Below are 20,909 nucleotides of genomic sequence, written 5' to 3'. Positions count from 1 at the left end.
AGGCGTCTGATTGGCCCATTCAAACCTGCGATATATTTTAACCAATCGCACAGTAGGATTTTCAACTTGGCACGGAGAACATAAATTTCAAACAATATTAGGTTATAATTTAAAAACAAATATAAAAATAAATTAACGATAGCGCAACTAATTTATTCGGTAACTGATCTACAACATATAACATACGTTTCCAGCTTTAGTCGGCGCATATATATAATTAATGTTTTATTTTTTCCAATGACAATAATATTCCAGGATACATTTCTATGTACCTATTCTCTATGGACTCGATAGACAATATCATAAATAAACCACTCTGACAATAGGTACATAACTACTTATTTATGATAACTACATAGAAATCTATTGTGTAAATAGGGTACAATCAAATTTTTTTTATTTTTACCAAAATTACAAACTGGAATACACAAACAAAAAAATTTTACTAGAGGAATAGTCTTTCAACAACTTTTTGAATATTCACATTTCAAATTACGACCGAAACGCGTTATTTGGCGCGGTTTTGGCTTGTAATGTCACTGCGCCCGTATTTACTTCTTCCTTCCGCCTATACTACGTAAGTGGGTAAACTTTTACGTACAACTACCGTTTTTAACGCTCTTAAAAAAAATCTCTTTCAATTCAACATAATGACAAAAATATGCGACTATTTGCATAATACGCGTAAAGCCTTATATTACAAAAACATTGTGGAAGCTGATCTATGTGAGGTTCTATAGGTAGGTACTGCCAATGCCAATCTAAAAATCACAACCGGCTTTAAGATAATATAATTTCAATCATTTTGATGAGAGGTTTGATGTTATAAAAATTCATCAATCTCATCTCATCGATCAGCTTCCGTAATGTTGTAAATAGGGATTAGGGATTTTACGCGTGTATTAATAAATTATAAAAATATTAAATTATCACTATTCTCCATAATCGTAAATGCGAAAAATTGAGTGCGCCTATGCAGGGGGCCGGCATGTCTCCCCCGGCCGGTTCGGTAAGTAGCGTGGCCTGGCTGTGTAAAACACAAGCCAGACAGCGATTTACGTAGCTATATCTCAAAATCTAGTTGTCAAGTCATACTTCTAAACACAGTACCTATATATTATTCTTGTAAACCCATTTTCAAGCAACTGCCTTTGTCGAGTACTCTGGTCAGCTTGTCTTATCACTCAAGCGGGGGCAGATTCCCCCTTTCCTTTTCGACTGATATGCAAATGTTGCTATCGCATCAACCGAATACCACCACACTTTTTTATAAAATAAATCATTTCAACTTTAACCAATCAACAAAGACTTTTGCTTACCTACAAAGTAACTCCTGACCATCAGCTGCCTCACCTCGCCCCGTCTCTGCTTGGAACCTTCTGGTGCTTACCTCATCTAGACCAGCCGGTCCTGTTAGGTGACCGCTAAGTGCCAGAAGCAAGCAAAGCACATCCAGTCCCCACTACCTACCGAGCTCTGGATGCGGGAGGCAGCCCATAGTCAATAAACATCATCATCATCATAAATCAACATTCTCATCGGTTGAAGACACTGTTTGGGACCGGTGCCTAAATGTACAGTCTTGTACACGTTGTTTAGTTTTGGTATAAATTTCTAATACCTGTCCTCCGGTATTAGAAAGTTCATTATTAGACACCTATCCAGAAATGAACTATAAGAAATTTGTTGTGTAATCAGTGGCGGTTTTCTCTAAAGTGCGTTTGTGCGGCGAACCCCCATTAAAAATATGAGAAAATAAAACATCCTTGTTTTATAATAATATAAGCACATTATAGATAGCACGCTATTAAAATTTCGCCTTCAAAACCCGCGCCACCGAAAAATACGATGCCTATTCCAAATTTGTGCGAGTTAAAATCCGCGCCAAACTCTCCATACAAAATAATCTTAGCCGGTACAGACCCTATGACGGTGATATATACAAAATTTGGTCTTTCTTTGCAAAAATAAGACAAATTGTGTGCGCCGAACACGCGTTGTGATATCACGTGACCTCCGAACATTGACGAATGTAACCGAAGAAACCCGAGAACTTCGCGGCCGACGTTTAACCTTTGAACCATAGGGATGCAAGTTAAGTGTTATTTTTTTATGTTATATTATGGTATTTAACTTTGTAGTCATTTTTGTACATATTTTTGTTTTCTTGTTTCTGCATTTCTCCAACCGTTTGCTTATGGCATTTGTAAATCTACTACCTATTTTTAAATTTATTTCGTGCCACCTTTATTTGTTTTTTTGATGTTTTAAAATATCTATTATGTATTCTACGAAATTATTCTTCTCTAAAAAACAATAATAATTAGCAACGTACCTACATTGAGTGCTATAAAAACATTAAACAATTTAATTCCTATAAAACTTTTCTCATTATCTAATAATTGTGTCTAGGTAAAGTGATTTAAAAACAATAATATGTAGGTACCCCTCCCACTAACTTTATTTAAGTTGTGTGACTGCTGCCGTATTCGACTATTTGACGAAGGACAACAGTAAGTAAATTTTAATTAGATATGTTTATCTTCTCTTGAATTTCTGAACCCCCTGTTAAAAAAACCACGAACCGCCACTGTGTGTAATGGATACATTTCACTGTGGGTTAGGTCTTGTTCACTTGGAAAATTCTAACAATTGGAGAACTTCTTCAAACAGAATTTACTTGTGAATCATTTCACATTGTTCATAGGCTTTGCTTTAAATTTATTGAATGCCCCTCAGCGGTTCCTAAACAGTGGTGTGGAAGGGCTCTTTTGAAGTTGTTAACAATCTGAAAATATATTTCTATCATGCTAAGCATGAGTACAAGTCAAAAACAACAACCTTTCAGGGGAGCGATTTCAAATTTATAAACTGTGATTAATTTTATTGGGTGATTAAATAACAAATGCCTATTTTTGATTGAAATATATTTTTGTGATTTCCTATTTTGATACCACGTGAACGTGATTTTAAATGCTTTTCTCAATGCATTTTCCATTTTAAATGCTTTTTTGCAACATTCTTCCTACTATCTCCACTCATCTTTTTTTCATAAGCCCCAAATATCAGTCGGTCCTCAACCTCGCTATGAGAGATAATTTATATTTATTAAGTTGATCCCTGGTAGGAGCCCTGGCAATTGAGCGATACCATTACAAAAAATACTGATTCAAATACTGAACATGGGGCCATGACGCTGTAATATTAAATGTTAGATAGCAGTTTCTATGTTTTTACGTTGGCAACATTAGTCCCGCGCATATTTTTGTAGTTTCATAATCTGTAGTCGTGGTGTTTTGGATTTACCATCATGTAATATTATGTTTGTTCTACATTGATGTCCATTATTAAATGACAAAATTGTTTAAAAATTCTATAATTATTTTAATTGTGTGACCTGAGAAACCATTTTGCATTTTCAATGCATTTTGAAAATAGGTATTTTGCATTTTGCATTTGAAATGCTTTTCTAAAAACCATCAAACACTCAACAATACACTTGTTTGTTTTTATAATTTTCAAAACACAATTATTTTTGATAATATCGAAGTCTTCAAGATATTATTATTGTTTTTTTTTATAATTTTTTTTTTGTTAGGCAGCGACTAGTCCTATAAAAAAAGTTCATAATCCTCGCAACATTTGTTATGTCGCCTGAGCCCCGATCGAATTGTTAAAATCGAATTAACCATGTCATTGCCAAGTCTATTTGTAGTTTTATTTTTGACTATATTTAACTGGCTAAAAACTCGTTCCACTTCTCCGTTTGACCACGGCAGAGCAAGTACCGAAACTGCGAAAGAGCTGATTTAGTGGAAAGGATTTTCATCAGCGGCATCACAATACTTTAGAACCTCAGCCCAAAACTTGACTGTGCTTCTCCAGGGTATTAGAGAGATCTTGAACCATTGGACTTCGGCTTTTGCAATGATGTCTGCAGAAATGCCCATTCCGTTCATCAGAGGTGCGATGCTTTCGCAGAAAAGTAAAGATCGATAGGTTTACAGCGCAGTTCACTGTGACACTTGCGCGGCGGCCTGAAGTGTCGTGTGTGAGTGGTTCATTTATGGTCGCGGGACTCGGTCGCTCCGAAGTGTGCATGTAAACGGCGCTATTTTTAGTAACTGTTTACTTGTGCAGGAGTTCGGGGAATCTCTTTTTTTGGGAAGTCCTCGTTATTTTGGAATATTACTGCAAATATATATTTTTTTAAATATTATTTCACGTGAATAAGAGCTGAAAAATCTGAAAAACGAGCTAAGAAGGTAAATTACTTTTTTTGGAGCTGACGACGTCGATTTAGAGCCAGATCTAGCTCTAAAGGAGCTGAATTGGCAACACTGTTTTGCACATCTCTGCACGTGAAAATATTATCTCAGAGATAGAAAAAATTAAATAATCTAAAATTAAATTTTTTTGACTTTATACTTAGCATGATAGATTTTGTTTATGTTTTGGATGGGGGTTGCATGACGTCAACATTTTTTCAGGGTGCATTTGGGTATAAAACAAATTATAAATTGGGAACCACAGATATTTAAGGAAGGGTGAACAGGCATACATAAATAAAAGAATATTTCTGATAACTTTCAATTTTGTATTAACACTGAAAAACGTAAAAATAAAACAATGATATGTAATTTTGTTTACCGAAAGAGAGAATACAGAGAGGGTAATTGAAATCATCCGTTTCCACAACTACATTGTACTGGGCAGGATAACAGAAATTCAATAAATAGATGTACAGAATTGAGCATTTTGTTATTCCACACCGATTTTGAAGATATATTTAGTTATACTAGGTGTTCTAAAACCAGTAAACCGTACCACGAAGAATCTAGAAATGGAATACGGAATCTTCAGATGCTTTTACTAGTTTGCGGACACCATTTATATAAACCTTTCTGGTTAGTGCTGTGTACATTAAAATTAAATCAGCAGAGGTGACATTCTGTAACAGCATAATGCTTGTGATTTTGAATTCAAACCCATAGATAATAGAAACAAGGGCCACAAACTATTATTAGCATGAACACTGCTGCCAACACTGTTCACCCATACTACTGCAAATGGCATAACTTTAATTTGTGCAGTTCGGTTACAGTTCGGCAACAGTCCCATATTATCTCCTTTTCTTCTATTATCTAGGTTTAAGCCAGTGGAGTGTTAGTTTAAATAACACGGCCGCATGCAAAATATTTTCATTATAGAAGATGCGGTACGATCTCTAAAAATATAATAGAAAAATTTCAATTTTAAAGATAATCAAACTAACTAAATTGTCGAAACAAATAAATGGAAGTTTAAGAAAACAAATTCAAATATTTTGAAGTTATTAAACTTAAGAACATCGTCAATTTATTTATTTTTTGCAAATTAAAAACGACACTAACACCTGTGTGTTTAAGAGTGATTGTATACCTAACAAAATCAACTATTTTCGACACACACGAACTCTGTTGTTCATTTCCAAAACAATATTTTTTTCTAACTAGAATTTATTTTAAAAACGTTTGCCTGAAAACAGTAAGATGGCGGTAATGTAAATCTTCGTTATAAAAGTTATGAATTTCAGTTACCAGATGGCACTATTTTTTTGTATTATTTATTTAATGAGAATGTAAACGAATATATACAAGGTAACATTTAATTTAATTGTATGTATTTTAATATTTTTACAGAAAGCTTGATATTTCTTTTTTTTATGCTTCCGATTTTGTTGTCCGGGTTTTTTATTTATTTTTTTATTTATTTATAGAATACATGATAATACAATAATACATTTTCTTACATGTGATACATTAAATCACCACACTAGGCGACTGCCTGTCTCGTGGCGACCAATGGTATATAGTTAGTATGTGAGGTCTAGTGTTAACATATGAATTAAATATTTATACATGTTTAAAGTATGAAAGATTATATTAGAATGAATTATAATGGAAATAGAAAATATGAAGATGTTAAAGTAGAAAGCAGAAGACAAAAAAAAGGAAAATAAAAAGAATAAAGAAGAAATAAAAATAAAAGAAAAACAAAAAAATAAAAAATTTAGAAGTCTAAGACATGCTATTATGCAGGAAAAGATCAAATACATAACTCTGTTTTCTGGTTGTGTAAGTGTACATGCATGTATGAGCGCGTAAATACGCGTGTACACGCATACATCCACACACACACTTATTCATATTTATAGATGCATACATATTCATACAAAGATATACAAATATATATGTATACATACATACATACACATATATATATGTATGCATACATACATACACACATATACACATGCCTACTTGTACATACAGTCAAACTTGGTTATAACGATCACGGAAATAGCGAGGTCATGGTTATAATGAGCAATTATAAAATGATATTTTAATTCGTGCTTGTTTTCATACAATCGTATGCTGTTATAACGAGCTTTCATAATTGATGTAACGTCCAAATATTTTTGTCAACACGATTTCTAAATAGGTAAATACATAATTGAGTTTGAAAAAAAAACCCGATTCTCGAAACCAGTCATAAACAAGACAAAAGGATGCCGCCCGGCGGCTCGGACTTCCCTTAAAATACCATTAGGGACGGATTATCCCAAGCTTTTATGACATTTAGCCTGAGTTGCCGCTCTACGAAACATTTCTATTCGGTAGGTACTATCGCGAACTATGTAAAAAGGGTCATATAAAACCTAAGTCATACGAATATTGGGGCTTCCAATTTGGTTCCCTTTTTACAACTTCTTTCGTTTTGCTACTCATTTTAAATTTGTGTCCGGTTTTCCCAATTTCGTTCGAAAATCAATAAATTTAATGTTATGTAGGATGAGTAGGTACCTACGTACACAGTTTATTAAAATCATATCTTTAGTGATTTGTCAGTCAGAAGTAAACCCTTCGATTACAACCATGTCTAACAAGAGGAAATGTCTCTCAATTCGCGATAAAGTCCATATTATTCGGGAATTGGAACGCGGCGCAAAAAATGTCGAAGTGTGTAAAAAATTTTCTTTGTCATCTTCAACGGTTTCAACATTGTGGAAAAATAAGGATGTTTATTTATCTGCGTTGGAGAATAACATCACAGAAACTAAAAAATTTAGAAAGTGCGTGGTTCCTGACGTTGACGAAGCGTTACTAAAGTGGTTTAGTGTGCAAAGAAGTGCTGGATTTGCTATTGATGGGCCGATTTTGAAGGCGCAAGCGGAAAAATTCGCGAACCAATTCGGAAATGACAATTTTAAATGTAATAACGGTTGGCTTGATCGTTTTAAAAATCGGCATAACATTGTTTATTCAAAAATTAACGGTGAAGCTGCATCTGTGGATCCTGTAATATCAAGTGCGTGGGTTCAGAGTGTTTGGCCAGAGTTGAGAAAGGGTTTCCGTGACCAGGACATTTATAATGCGGATGAGACAGGATTTTTTTATAACTTAACACCCACTAACACCTTTAAATTTAAAGGTGATAAATGCATTGGCGGGAAAAAGTCAAAAGTTCGTTTGACAGTGCTTGTGTGCGCCAATATGACCGGAACGGATAAACGAAAACTGTTTGTTATTGGGAAATCACTAAAACCGCGATGTTTTAAGAACAAAAAATTGCCTGTTGAGTACACAGCTAATAACAAAGCATGGATGACTTCTGAGATTTTCCGCAAATATATTTCCGACTGGAACAGGGAGCTTTTTAAGAAGAAGAGAAGCATTCTTCTTGTAGTGGATAACTGTCCTGCGCATCCAAAAATAGAAAATTTATCCAATATAAAACTTGTTTTTCTGCCGCCGAATACAACATCCATATTACAGCCAATGGACATGGGTGTAATAAACAGTCTAAAAAAATTTTATCAGAGGTTTGCGGTACTTCATCTTATTGGCCAGAGGGAGAAAGGGTTGAATGAGAATTTAACAATATTGGATGCGATCATTCTTTTAAATGATGCGTGGACTAATGTATCACTGAGTACAGTTGCCAATTGCTTTATAAAATCTTCATTGAAAACTAGAATTGATGATGTGCATGAAGAATACGACGAAGAAGACAACATGCCATTATCAGAGTGGCTAAGAACGAATAATATTAATGATTTTAATAATGACAATATCGCAGACTTTGTGCGTGTTGATGAGGGTTTATCGACATGTGGACTTCCAACGGATAGTGATATCGTAGAGTCTGTGTTGCATAAAGACAATGAAGGTGATGAAAGCAGCGACGATGATAATATGAGTACAGAACCGGAACAAATTACAATAGGGGAAGCTAGTGATATGATGGATAAATTAGTGAGTTTTTTCGGTAGCAGTGAACCAGATGATGAAACTTTTAATGCGTTAAGTGTTTTGAGGGGGAAAATAAGAAACATTAAAGTGAAAACATTAAAACAATCCTCGATAGTGAATTTTTTTAGTACGATTTAGAGTAAAATAAAAACTTTTGTTTAATGTTAAGTGTTTGTACAATTTATTACATATAATAATTAGTGTAGTTGTAAGTTTAATCGTTGTATATTAGGGTAAGTACCTATATTACATATATTTACAAAAAATTAACGCGTTTGATTTATAATGCATATGTATGTTTTGTGAGAGCTTTATACTATGTAGGTTTATGTATATAAATTCTTATAAACCTATTTTGGATATAACGAGTAATGGCTATAAGGAGCAAATTTAGTCGGTCCCCTCGTGCTCGTTATAACCAAGTTTGACTGTAGTTGTTTATTCACTATATCACTCATTTTTTATGACAAAAATTGTTTTCTTATTTTTTTGTATGGTGATAATATTGAGCAATACAATATGAAATAAGAAATTTTTTAAGGTTATTGTGATAGAAGCAGAGGAATCTAGTTCGGAGTGTAAGAATTTATATTGAGTACACATATAATTATTATTGCTATGACTCAAGTTGCCAGGAAAGTAGTGATAATTAGATTATATACTTGATTCTCAAAAGATATTAAAATACTTGAGATTGGAATAAGTAATTGTGTGTGTTTCAGAATGGTTTAGCTGTAAGATAAGATATTTAATACATATTTTAGTTGTTTTTATGATACAGCTAGGAGAGCAATAATTAGAATAGTTAGTATATTGATGGAAATATTTAAAGTAAATATACTTCAATTTCTTTTAGTTAAAAGTTACAAAAAAAAAAAAAAAATTGTTGGTGATAAGTAGAGCACTAGTGATGTTATATATACTAATTACAACATAAGTAAGCTGGATGAAAATATGTTTTATATTGGTTAGATATAGTTTTTCTGTAAGAATGGGATTACATAATTTAAACTCACTAATTGTGTTAAAAATGGATGAGCTTGATAGATTAAAGAAAAATACATTATATCTCATGTAGGGTATCCTGGTGGTGATGTGATTCATAAAACAAAAACAAAAAACAATCGATTTAAATAATAATAATACTAAGAAGAAGGAGAGTACACTATTTTGAGAATGTGTTAGTTTGTCGAAATTCGTGGTATGGCTCATGGAAGAATCAGAGAAAAAAGTTATGTTTACAGAATTAACAATATTAAAATATATATAAACAATATACTGAATAATAGTAAGGTAAATATTTTTGTTTTAGTTGGACCTAGTTTGGTGAGGAAAATAATTTATCATCGAGGATGCAACTAAATTAACAAGCGAAACATACCACAATGCGAATGAAAAGATGCATATGATTTTGCAATAAGATTGTTTATGAGTTTTAAATGCTATTGGAATGTCTTTATGTATTTTCGCAATAGATGAGATATATATATGTTTGAAAGCAATGTGATATAATATTAGAAGACATACCAATAGCCATTAGGGAAAGTAAGAATACACATTGAGTATAATAGAATATCGGGTAGAAGCATTTTATAATACAATCATGAATGTCTGGTATAATGGAGTGATATAGCAGCATAGTACCTTGTATCGTCAGTCACAGTAATTGACGTTTAACACGGTCCAGATCAGCAATATTATTTATAGAAATTATCTTGGAAGTATCCGTTTGTCTCAAAAGAATGCGCCCTCCAGTGGACCAAGAGTGTTTGTAATTATTGTCTCTGGCAAAATTTTTTGTTTGAGATAGCAAAAATTTTCCTTTTTGAGTTAATTGATCGGATACATAGATGTGTTTGGCGGCTTGTGATAATCCTAGATCCCTTGTATTTATTTTATTTGTGTAATGTTTTCCCCCTCCCTCATCGTTCTCGTTAACGGATTAATCTTTTGTTATACGTTTGATTTACAACTTCCCGCGGTTTATCAACCCTTCAATCTTAACGAATTAATATGTCACGTTGTGTCAATTTTTTTGTTTCGACAGGGATTAATTCATTGAAGGATCCTTTTAATTGGTTGTGGTAACTTTGGTTCTTTTTAGATGAGGCGTGTTACATTCTGTATGGTTTGAAAATAAGACAATGACCGACTACCCTGATTTTAACTACCTTTTCCTACCTTGTTTGCTCGCCCAAACGTTTCCGGTTGCTGCAGTTGATAATGTGCTAATATAATGAGACAATTAATTACAAATTAAGTACATAAAATTCACTATAGACAATTCAATTCAAGATGCACAAGATTCTAAGTTAATGATTTGACTATGGATTGTTAGTTTTGTGAGTTATTTCTATGAGTAGGTATTTTCGGGAATAGCTAGAGACAAAACATGTGTTGCTTTCGATTGGTCTCCGTCCAAATCCCACCCATCAACGTGACCAGCTCGAGAGCAGCCAAGTTGATGGTCCAATCCCAACACCTCCAGAAATGAATTGAATATCGCTCAGCGACAGATGAGATAATGACATGTTTTGCCTCCTGCCGGAGGGTGATGAAGGTGGAATGTGGGTCCTTGGTGGTAACTGTTGATGTTGATGTTGATGATGAATGATGAAGATTCATCTTATACCGTTAGGTACAAGGGGCTGCTCCGGTCCGGTGGCATGATAGCCTGGTGTCAGGAACCATTTGGGCCACGTGGGTAGCGCGAGGTTTAGGTCGCGTCAACCTCCCCCAAATCGATGATGAGTTGAGCTTCGCCAGCATGCCGAAAATTAGGAGTCCACTCTACTAACCTCAAACATAAACATATACTGAAGTGGTTTGCATCAGCAACGTCAGGAGTTCGGGAGTCCCGTGAACACCCCTCTGGTTTACGCTCGTAAGGATAATGATGAATTCAGCTTCAGTTTGTTCGACTTCGCCTCTGCAGTCACGCTACTCCAAATAGCTCCTGGCTCCAGTCTATACAGCTTCTCGTTCCAGTAGAGGTAATGACACATATTTATCATATGTACAATACAGAACATACTTCAAGTCTTTCGTCCACACTCAAAATAGTCATGTCAATATTTAATTTGGATGAGGGCGTCCATCCGACATAACGAATGTTTCCTAGACGGGAGATTTTACCCCACTTCAAAGTCATGGTCACTCGCTCTATCGTTTGTTACCCTCCGTTCGCTTCAAATATCAAAGAATGGTAGAAATTGATATCCTCGACTTCCGGCGCTAAGGATCAGGGATACTGGAATCATCAGGTCGTGAATCTGAAATCATCCGATCTCCGTCAGCTCAAACGGTTTCAGTCGGAGTCAATTTCCAACCTAATTCTGGATGACTTCTCCTCCTATAGTGGGGTAAGTACTTATTGAATTTGACAGGAAGGACGTCAGAAAGCGCCGAAACAACTTCATATTCGTCACGATCCCTTCGTTCTGTCAGCGAGAAAATCCTCCTCACACGCCAGCCAAGAATAGCATAGCCCTTATCCGCTTTGTTCCTTCGTCTACCAGCTAACTCAAGTAGGAAAGCCCATTAGCAATTTTCGTTCCCTTCGATCTGAACTCAGTGAAAGCGTCCTCTCACCAGCTGAAAATACTCGAAACAGAGGCCTATTCCGGGTGACTATCTAAGGCTGGTCCGCCAACACCTTCGACAGAAACCGGTGCTTTTACGGGAATAACTCAACCACACCAATAGCAGGGGAAAAAGCCGGCGCTGCTATACAAAAATAGACGTTATCTCGGTATCCAGGGTTATCGACTTTGCTAACACAAGAGTCCCTATTAGGCAAGCCAATTACAAATTTCGTTCCCTTCGCTTTTGTCGCTTTGGTAAGATAGGACAGCCTACGGAAAATTCGTATACTTCGTCCCCGCCAAACTCATGAAAGATGAAAATCTCACTTGACAGAATAGGAATGCCAGACAGATGCATTCTCTCGGCGGCTAGCCTCGATCCGCTGCGTTATTCCGATTCAAAAATGAATTAAAATTATATGCTAACAGAGAAACCCCTGTAATAACTACAATAGACCGCAGCCTTCACAAAGTTCGTAAAACGGACTTGGAAGTAGATATTAGTGGTACGTAGGTATACGCACGTGGCTCTAATATTTGAAGTAATGGTGCACTCGCTGTACATGGCTAAGTGAGAGTGATGGTCGAATAAGTTATATTTAATTAAATATATTCTATGAATTCCGTGAAGAATAAGTTGAATTCCCAAGGAGGATACGACAACTCATTTTCAAATAACAGGCATTGAAGCATTTAATTAACCGTTCTATCCGTTACTATAAAAACACTGCATAAATACAATGGTTTGTGTTCTTTAAATTTTGGCGCTAAATATAACTACTAGAGAATTATTAAATCATTTTAAACTCATAAACAATGTCTATTGTTGGATGATCTAAAGCGGTTTCAGGGTAACCGTTCTTCGTCCCTTTTTTTTAATGGCCAGGTCTCGTAATTTATGACCTCCTTCGCTAACGGGTACCTATAGTGCTCAAGTTGAATACCCTTACTTCAAAATACAATTGGATTATTTGGTTTACATTAAGGAAATAAGTGTTAATAATTAGATTATAATAGACTTACCGATACATCTTAGTGTCAACAATCCAAATAATTATAAAAAAAACAAACACAGTCACATGCAGAAAACTCATGCTGTTAGAAAACCGCACCTTCTACACTAAATGATTTTAGCCGTGTTCGCGTCCCGACGATTAATTCTTGTTGACGCGCTTCCTAGTTTTTTACTAACTCGACTATCTTAAAACGCTGACCGATCCTGATTATTCCTGACCGTCTCCCAGACCTTGAAACTCTGACCCCCTTGACTTTATTTCCCGCCTCCCAACGTTTTCAAACTGACTATCTTGAACCGCTTTTTCTAACCACCGACTATCGACTTGCTTCTTCCGACCTTCAACGCTAACTGTCTATTCGCCCGCGCTCCTTAATCACGACTATCGACTTCCTCCTTCCGATCTTCAACGCTGACTGTCTATTCGCCCGCGCTCCTTAACCACGACTATCGACTTGCTTCTTCCGACCTTCAACGCTGACTGTCTTGACCGTCTCCCCGCGCTTTCAAATCCAGACTCCCCCTTCTCAAACCAACCCCCCAAATCACCATATGCGATTTCTAATTTATGTTCTTTTGAATTCTGAATGCTTTTTGTTTTCAAAAGACAGAAATGCACTAAAGGAACACATCAATTATGGCCCTAGAACCTGTCACATTAATTTTAAATCGTTTCAAAACCAATAAATTGTTACTTCTCCAGTAAAATGTCTAATTCTTCGTTCAAAGGATGAAACTTGACTACCCCCAGTCCAGTGGCGTGTTGGCCCACCAGCATTTTAGCTCGGCTTACTATTATCAACCACCATCACGGAGGTCTCTGCCGATACAGTGCATGTTCCTATTTTTTTTTCTCTACCCTAATAAATCTAAACACTTGTTTTAAAATCAGTTGTCCAACATCTGGTAATCTCCTATGTCGTGAGACCAACTGAAAATTTCTTTCCCACCATAATAAATCAACAATAAAAAAAATTTATCCCAGGGCGAGTCCATCACAGCTCCCTTCTGGAAAAATAATAGTGGGAGTAGATACGGAGATAAGCTATTGTCAGCTATTATTGTTCCATCAACTTAGCAGCAGAACACGTTTGAACTCGCCAATAATACATTTTTTTTCAAACCTTCCTAGGTTTCACTTGCTCCCCACTGCTCTGTTCTTGTTGTTAAAATTGTTAAAACTCCTAATCCCTTTTACCTTTTACTTTTTTTTTTTTTTTTTTTTATATATATTTTTTTTTTTCTACGAAAGATTTCCCAATCCGCCCCTGTCTCACTTGACGTTCTCATCTTTCCCCCTTGGCCAAACGCTATCAGTTAAACCTCTGGTTTGTCCGTTATGGAGCCCTTTTGTTAACTTTTTGTGTGTTCCTGCCGTTGTTAATTGTTTTATGACTGAGCATACAGTAACCGAGATCTTGAGAGTTATTTCGCATTTTTAAGCGTTGGGTAATTTGTTTAGATTTTTTTAATTCATGTGAATAGGACTCCTTCTATATGATCAATCTATTAGTGTACCTATATGTTTTGCGGTAATTCAGTTCCGTCTAATTAGAGTGGATAATCTCTTTACCAATTTAATTGATAAATTATTTCTCGTAAAACCGTGTGCCTTATTTCCTATTCCTCCTTACAGGACGCCTGATAATAATAATTATTATTATTGAATAATTTATATAGCGCCGTTTTCGTGAAAAGCTAACTCAAGGAACCTAATATTGTAGTAGCTACTAATATTTTGATAAGAGTTTTGTTGAACAACTATGTCGTATTATAGGAAAAAGAAGTGTGGAGGGGGAGGGGAAGGAAAAAGGGGTAAACTATACAAATGGAATCTCTTTCAAACTACACTGTCTTACATTAGCCAAACAATAACGGTGAATGGTGATCAGAACTCAAATATTGACCTCAGCGTGTCTTAGGCTATACTCTAATAGCTGGCGACCCACTTCTTAAAGGTACCGTGACCTACCAGAACCCACCACGCCTGAAGGAAAACGAATTGAGACTTCCCAACACTTCCAGATACTGTTCCAGCGTATTCACTTCTGTGAACCTACTTTACTGTCTCTAAATGGGGAAAGTAATTTCATCCCATATCACGATGCTTACGCGAAAATGTGTCATGTAAGTTTCGTCTGATGAAGCCCTCCTTCCACGTGCTGTCAGACCTACACTTCACCTCTTAGAATCTGTTGTAATTAAGCCAAGATTGCGTTGGCTTACATCAGGTTCCAGGTCGACGCCATTGGAGTATTTGATAGAACTTTAGCGGGTTTATTCCTACGGAATATCGCGCGAACATCTCTTCCACATAACCTTGCAGGAACCTCGCAGGTTACCTTCAGCTAGACGCCTTCAACAGCGAATTACGCTCTTTTCATCCCAGAGTCACTCATGTCTTCTCACCCTGTCTGTCATTCCCTTTTTCATTGCATAAAACCGCGAAAGGGTGAAGCTTTCAGTACGCCGCGCTGAACTGCCCAGTTTATGTTGGAGCCCCCGTCCTCATGATAGCGCAGGAAAAAAAACCCATTTCGGCTTGCTAATATTTGTGTGATATTATTACAGCGAAACTATCTAATTCTCCAATTATGAAGTTTAACCGTTGGTCGAAAATCGGGACAGGGAAAGGTTTAGTAATGTTGATGACACTACCGAGGTAATTAATGTTGAATCGATGGGGAGTCTGAAAAAGTATCAGGGAAACCCTACGTATAAATATGTTTAAACGTATACATATTTTTTTTTTCACGAACTCTTTATTCAATACTCAAATTTTATTAGAATCTTAACACTCGTGTTTCTATTTGTCTTTCAATAGTTTGCACCTTTTCTACTAACGGCCCTAGCGCGTCCTGGATAATCCTCGTCACCTGGCTCAAATTCACCGGTATCGGCATCTCTCCAACCGTCTCCACTGCGGCAGCGACTTCCTCCCTCGCTGAAGGCCGCCCACGTCCTTTGGTCTTACGTGCTGACCCTTCCATCTTTAACCGTTACTGACACTAGTTGACACTTTAAATCCACAAAGAACACACTATGTTAGATTTCTATTTTGGGATTTTATATTTTTTTCTTATTATTATTATATTTTTTTTTCACTTTCAATTTATTTTTATATATTTTTTATTTTATTTAATCGATTCTACTTCCGTAATTGGGATTCTGAAACTGACTTATTTTAAAACATTGTAAACATTCAAATACCAGCATCCTGTCCGTTGACCCACTTATAACGGTCAAGTTCGTAATAAGTGTCGTAATAAGCTATTATTTATTTTTGTCCCCGGGGAAGAGGCTCCGGTCTAGTAGTACAATACATCTTTGTTATGATTTAACAACCGTCTTGGCCCTAGGGTCTTCCTCACCGTACGTCTATTATTGACTTTAAAATGTTTTGTTTAAATTGCACTCTCCCTTCCGTCTCATTTCAAAGTTGAACTTGAAAAAAACTGTTATCATAAGAGATTTTTTTTCTTTGTTGTCCCTGGTTTTCTACCCCCAAAGTAACACGGGTATGTGCCTAGCATAGTGGTCGAAAAAATACTAAATGCATTTAATAAATAATTTCAATGAATAAGGAAACATAAAAAAAAGTTTTATCTGTTAATTCAGTCCTTATCGGAGGTTGGACATCAGCCTCTAGAATGAGCTGGGTTTGTGTCTACTACTTGAAGAAACTATTTTCTCCCTCCACAATGTAATACCTTTAATAACTATGTCTTATCGGAGGTTGGGTGACAATACAAAATTTTGCTTTTACAATTTTATTTAAAACGTAAATAATCTAATTTATTCCCTGCTGATAAATTCACGGATATTTTTATTACGGATATTTAGCATTTAAAGCAAATAAATAAACTAATGCGCTGGTGTTAGGTCTACTACTTGAAGAAACTAGTTTCTCCCTCCACAATGTAATACCTTTAATAACTATGTCTTATCGGAGGTTGGATGACAATACAAAATTTTGTTTTACAATTTTATTTAAAATTTAAATAATCTAATTTATTCCCTACTGGTAAATCCACGGATATTTTTATTACGGATACAATTTTATTTGAAGTTTAAATAACCTAATTTATTCTCGGCTTATAATTCACGAATATTTTTATTTCGGATATTTAGCATTTAAAGCAAATAAACTAATGCGCTGGTGTTAGGTCTACTACTGAAGGAACTATTTTCTCCCTCCACAATGTAATACCTTTACTCACTATGTCCTATCGGAGGTTGGATAACATCATAAAATTTCGGTCGTATATTTTTATTTGGAATTTAAATAAACTGATTTTTACCCTACTGATAAATTCACGTATAGCTCAACTGTTATTGTAGAAATTCACTACCTTCCGCAGTGTTGTATTTAAAATACTGAACTGTTAGCCCTGGCTTTTTTATATATTTTTTTTTCATTGTCTTGAACCAAACAGAATGTAAAACATTTTAAAACCCCACCTCCTGGTCCAACGGCATCACTGTAATGTTTTCCCGTCTCTTGGTCAAAACCAAAGGAAAGAAGCCAGATAGATGTATTCTCTCGGTATCCAGGGTTATCGACTTTGCTAACACAAGAGTCCCTATTAGGCAAGCCAAATTACAAATTTCGTTCCCTTCGCTTTTGTCGCTTTGGTAAGATAGGACAGCCTACGGAAAATTCGTATACTTCGTCCCCGTCAAACCCATGAAAAATTAAAATCTCACTTGACAGAATAGGAATGCCAGACAGATGCATTCTCTCGGCGGCTAGCCTCGATCCGCTGCGTTATTCCGATTCAAAAATGAATTAAAATTATATGCTAACAGAGAAACCCCTGTAATAACTACAATAGACCGCAGCCTTCACAAAGTTCGTAAAACGGACTTGGAAGTAGATATTAGTGGTACGTAGGTATACGCACGTGGCTCTAATATTTGAAGTAATGGTGCACTCGCTGTACATGGCTAAGTGAGAGTGATGGTCGAATAAGTTATATTTAATTAAATATATTCTATGAATTCCGTGAAGAATAAGTTGAATTCCCAAGGAGGATACGACAACTCATTTTCAAATAACAGGCATTGAAGCATTTAATTAACCGTTCTATCCGTTACTATAAAAACACTGCATAAATACAATGGTTTGTGTTCTTTAAATTTTGGCGCTAAATATAACTACTAGAGAATTATTAAATCATTTTAAACTCATAAACAATGTCTATTGTTGGATGATCTAAAGCGGTTTCAGGGTAACCGTTCTTCGTCCCTTTTTTTTAATGGCCAGGTCTCGTAATTTATGACCTCCTTCGCTAACGGGTACCTATAGTGCTCAAGTTGAATACCCTTACTTCAAAATACAATTGGATTATTTGGTTTACATTAAGGAAATAAGTGTTAATAATTAGATTATAATAGACTTACCGATACATCTTAGTGTCAACAATCCAAATAATTATAAAAAAAACAAACACAGTCACATGCAGAAAACTCATGCTGTTAGAAAACCGCACCTTCTACACTAAATGATTTTAGCCGTGTTCGCGTCCCGACGATTAATTCTTGTTGACGCGCTTCCTAGTTTTTTACTAACTCGACTATCTTAAAACGCTGACCGATCCTGATTATTCCTGACCGTCTCCCAGACCTTGAAACTCTGACCCCCTTGACTTTATTTCCCGCCTCCCAACGTTTTCAAACTGACTATCTTGAACCGCTTTTTCTAACCACCGACTATCGACTTGCTTCTTCCGACCTTCAACGCTAACTGTCTATTCGCCCGCGCTCCTTAATCACGACTATCGACTTCCTCCTTCCGATCTTCAACGCTGACTGTCTATTCGCCCGCGCTCCTTAACCACGACTATCGACTTGCTTCTTCCGACCTTCAACGCTGACTGTCTTGACCGTCTCCCCGCGCTTTCAAATCCAGACTCCCCCTTCTCAAACCAACCCCCCAAATCACCATATGCGATTTCTAATTTATGTTCTTTTGAATTCTGAATGCTTTTTGTTTTCAAAAGACAGAAATGCACTAAAGGAACACATCAATTATGGCCCTAGAACCTGTCACATTAATTTTAAATCGTTTCAAAACCAATAAATTGTTACTTCTCCAGTAAAATGTCTAATTCTTCGTTCAAAGGATGAAACTTGACTACCCCCAGTCCAGTGGCGTGTTGGCCCACCAGCATTTTAGCTCGGCTTACTATTATCAACCACCATCACGGAGGTCTCTGCCGATACAGTGCATGTTCCTATTTTTTTTTCTCTACCCTAATAAATCTAAACACTTGTTTTAAAATCAGTTGTCCAACATCTGGTAATCTCCTATGTCGTGAGACCAACTGAAAATTTCTTTCCCACCATAATAAATCAACAATAAAAAAAATTTATCCCAGGGCGAGTCCATCACATTTGTCATAGTGGTTGTGGATTTTTTGTAAGTTTTGAATTTGGATAGGAAGTCATCCCGCGATGTTGTGGTGTTGAACGTCGCTACGATAGGTCTTGGATTTTTGTCGGAGAACTTCGGTCCCATCCTGTAGATTTTTGTAAATACAGAATGCACGCCGGTATTTTCGTAGTTGATAATTTTAGAAATTTTTTTGAGTACTTCTGCATTATTTTCAATGTCGGACTCCGGAACACCTCTTATCTCGATATTACAGATTTGGCTTAAATACTCCAATTTATCGATTTTTTCATCTTGTTTAGAGATAGTACTTAGTAGCATATTATTATGATTTTTTTGTGTAATTAATTCCTCATTGGCTATTTCTTGAGTTTTTTCGATAACATTTATACGTTTTCTTAGGTCATCTTGCTGATCTGACATAAATTGGATAGATTTTATTATTTCGTTATTTTGTGAGATGAGAGCTTCATATTTGCGTACATATGAATCAAATTTGTCTTCCACGAATTTCATAATGGATGTTTTGAAATCAGTCAGCTCTTTAAGGTTAAACGCAACGCTCGTTGTATTCTACGTGTTCATAGATGGCGTTAATTAATTAATTTTGTTTAAATACGCTTTTGCAAGGTATTGCTTTACAGTATTAAGACAAATTATTTGTTTGCGCCCTCATATACGCAATATGAATATGAATCAATAGTTTTGTTCGTTTAGAGACTTAATTCTTTCGAGAAAGGCACACAAATACAATATTTTACCGATGATTCAATCCAATATTGTATTTGTAGTTTTGTTAGGTAATTTTTAATAATTTTATGTAGATATAGAAATACGTCAACACTAGACTTGTTGGTAATGTTGTAATGGGTTAAATCTTCCCCATAGGAAAAACTAAACCCTTCCACTCACTTTTCCACAAATGATCATCTAGTCAATCAAAACTATGCAAGTGCATTATATAAGCAAAATAAATACAAAACAATACAAGAACAACACTTCAACTCACAAAAGATCAAATGGGAAAATAATTCACCGACTCCAGATATTTTCATATCAGAGGGTTCGGCTCGGTAGAACTTCTAACAGGGCCTATAAATCCTACTGATCCCTCAACATAAATATTTAAAAAATCTTTTGTTATCCTACATGTATTCAAAATGACCGACTTTTGCATCTTTATATATAATTTTTTTGAAAGATCTAATACGCCTAAATTTTTAATTAGAGAGCTAGGTATAATGCCAGTAGCCGAAATAACGAATGGTAATATTTTTATAGTCTGAGAATGCCAAATTCTTTTTATTTCATTTCCTAAATCTGTGTATTTTCTTATTTTTTCGCTAACAGATTTTTGAATATTACAGAAATTTGGTATAGCGACATCAATGATATAAGTTAATTTTTTTAATTTTTTCATGTAAAACTATATCGGGTCTATTATGACTAATCGCTTATATTATTATTATTTCTTCATATATCTTTAGTCCTGATTTTCCATATTATGACATGTATGATGATGTATGTGCCAATTTCTTAATTATGTATATCTCTATTAAAAACATTTTGGCATTTGGTTTTACATAGTTTTATGCACAATAATTAACACATTAAATTCAATA

The 20,909-nt window shown here is 35.4% G+C and overlaps 1 protein-coding gene across 1 annotated transcript in view; it reads left to right on the top strand.

Annotated features, from left to right (window-relative positions):
- Window positions 1-951: 951 nt before the first annotated feature.
- Window positions 952-20,909, top strand: part of LOC149408875 (uncharacterized) — a 38,825-nt gene continuing 18,867 nt past the window's right edge. The window contains exon 1 of the mRNA XM_089650350.1: window positions 952-1,009. Coding sequence (XP_089506476.1) covers window positions 952-1,009 — 58 coding nt within the window. The remainder of the gene's footprint in view (window positions 1,010-20,909) is intronic.

Source organism: Hesperophylax consimilis, unplaced genomic scaffold, assembly GCF_061612785.1.
Source record: "Hesperophylax consimilis isolate HC1 unplaced genomic scaffold, BYU_Hcon_1.0 scaffold_46, whole genome shotgun sequence".
NCBI classification, from domain to species: Eukaryota; Metazoa; Arthropoda; class Insecta; order Trichoptera; family Limnephilidae; genus Hesperophylax; species Hesperophylax consimilis.
This window is presented reverse-complemented; position numbering and strand designations above follow the sequence as displayed.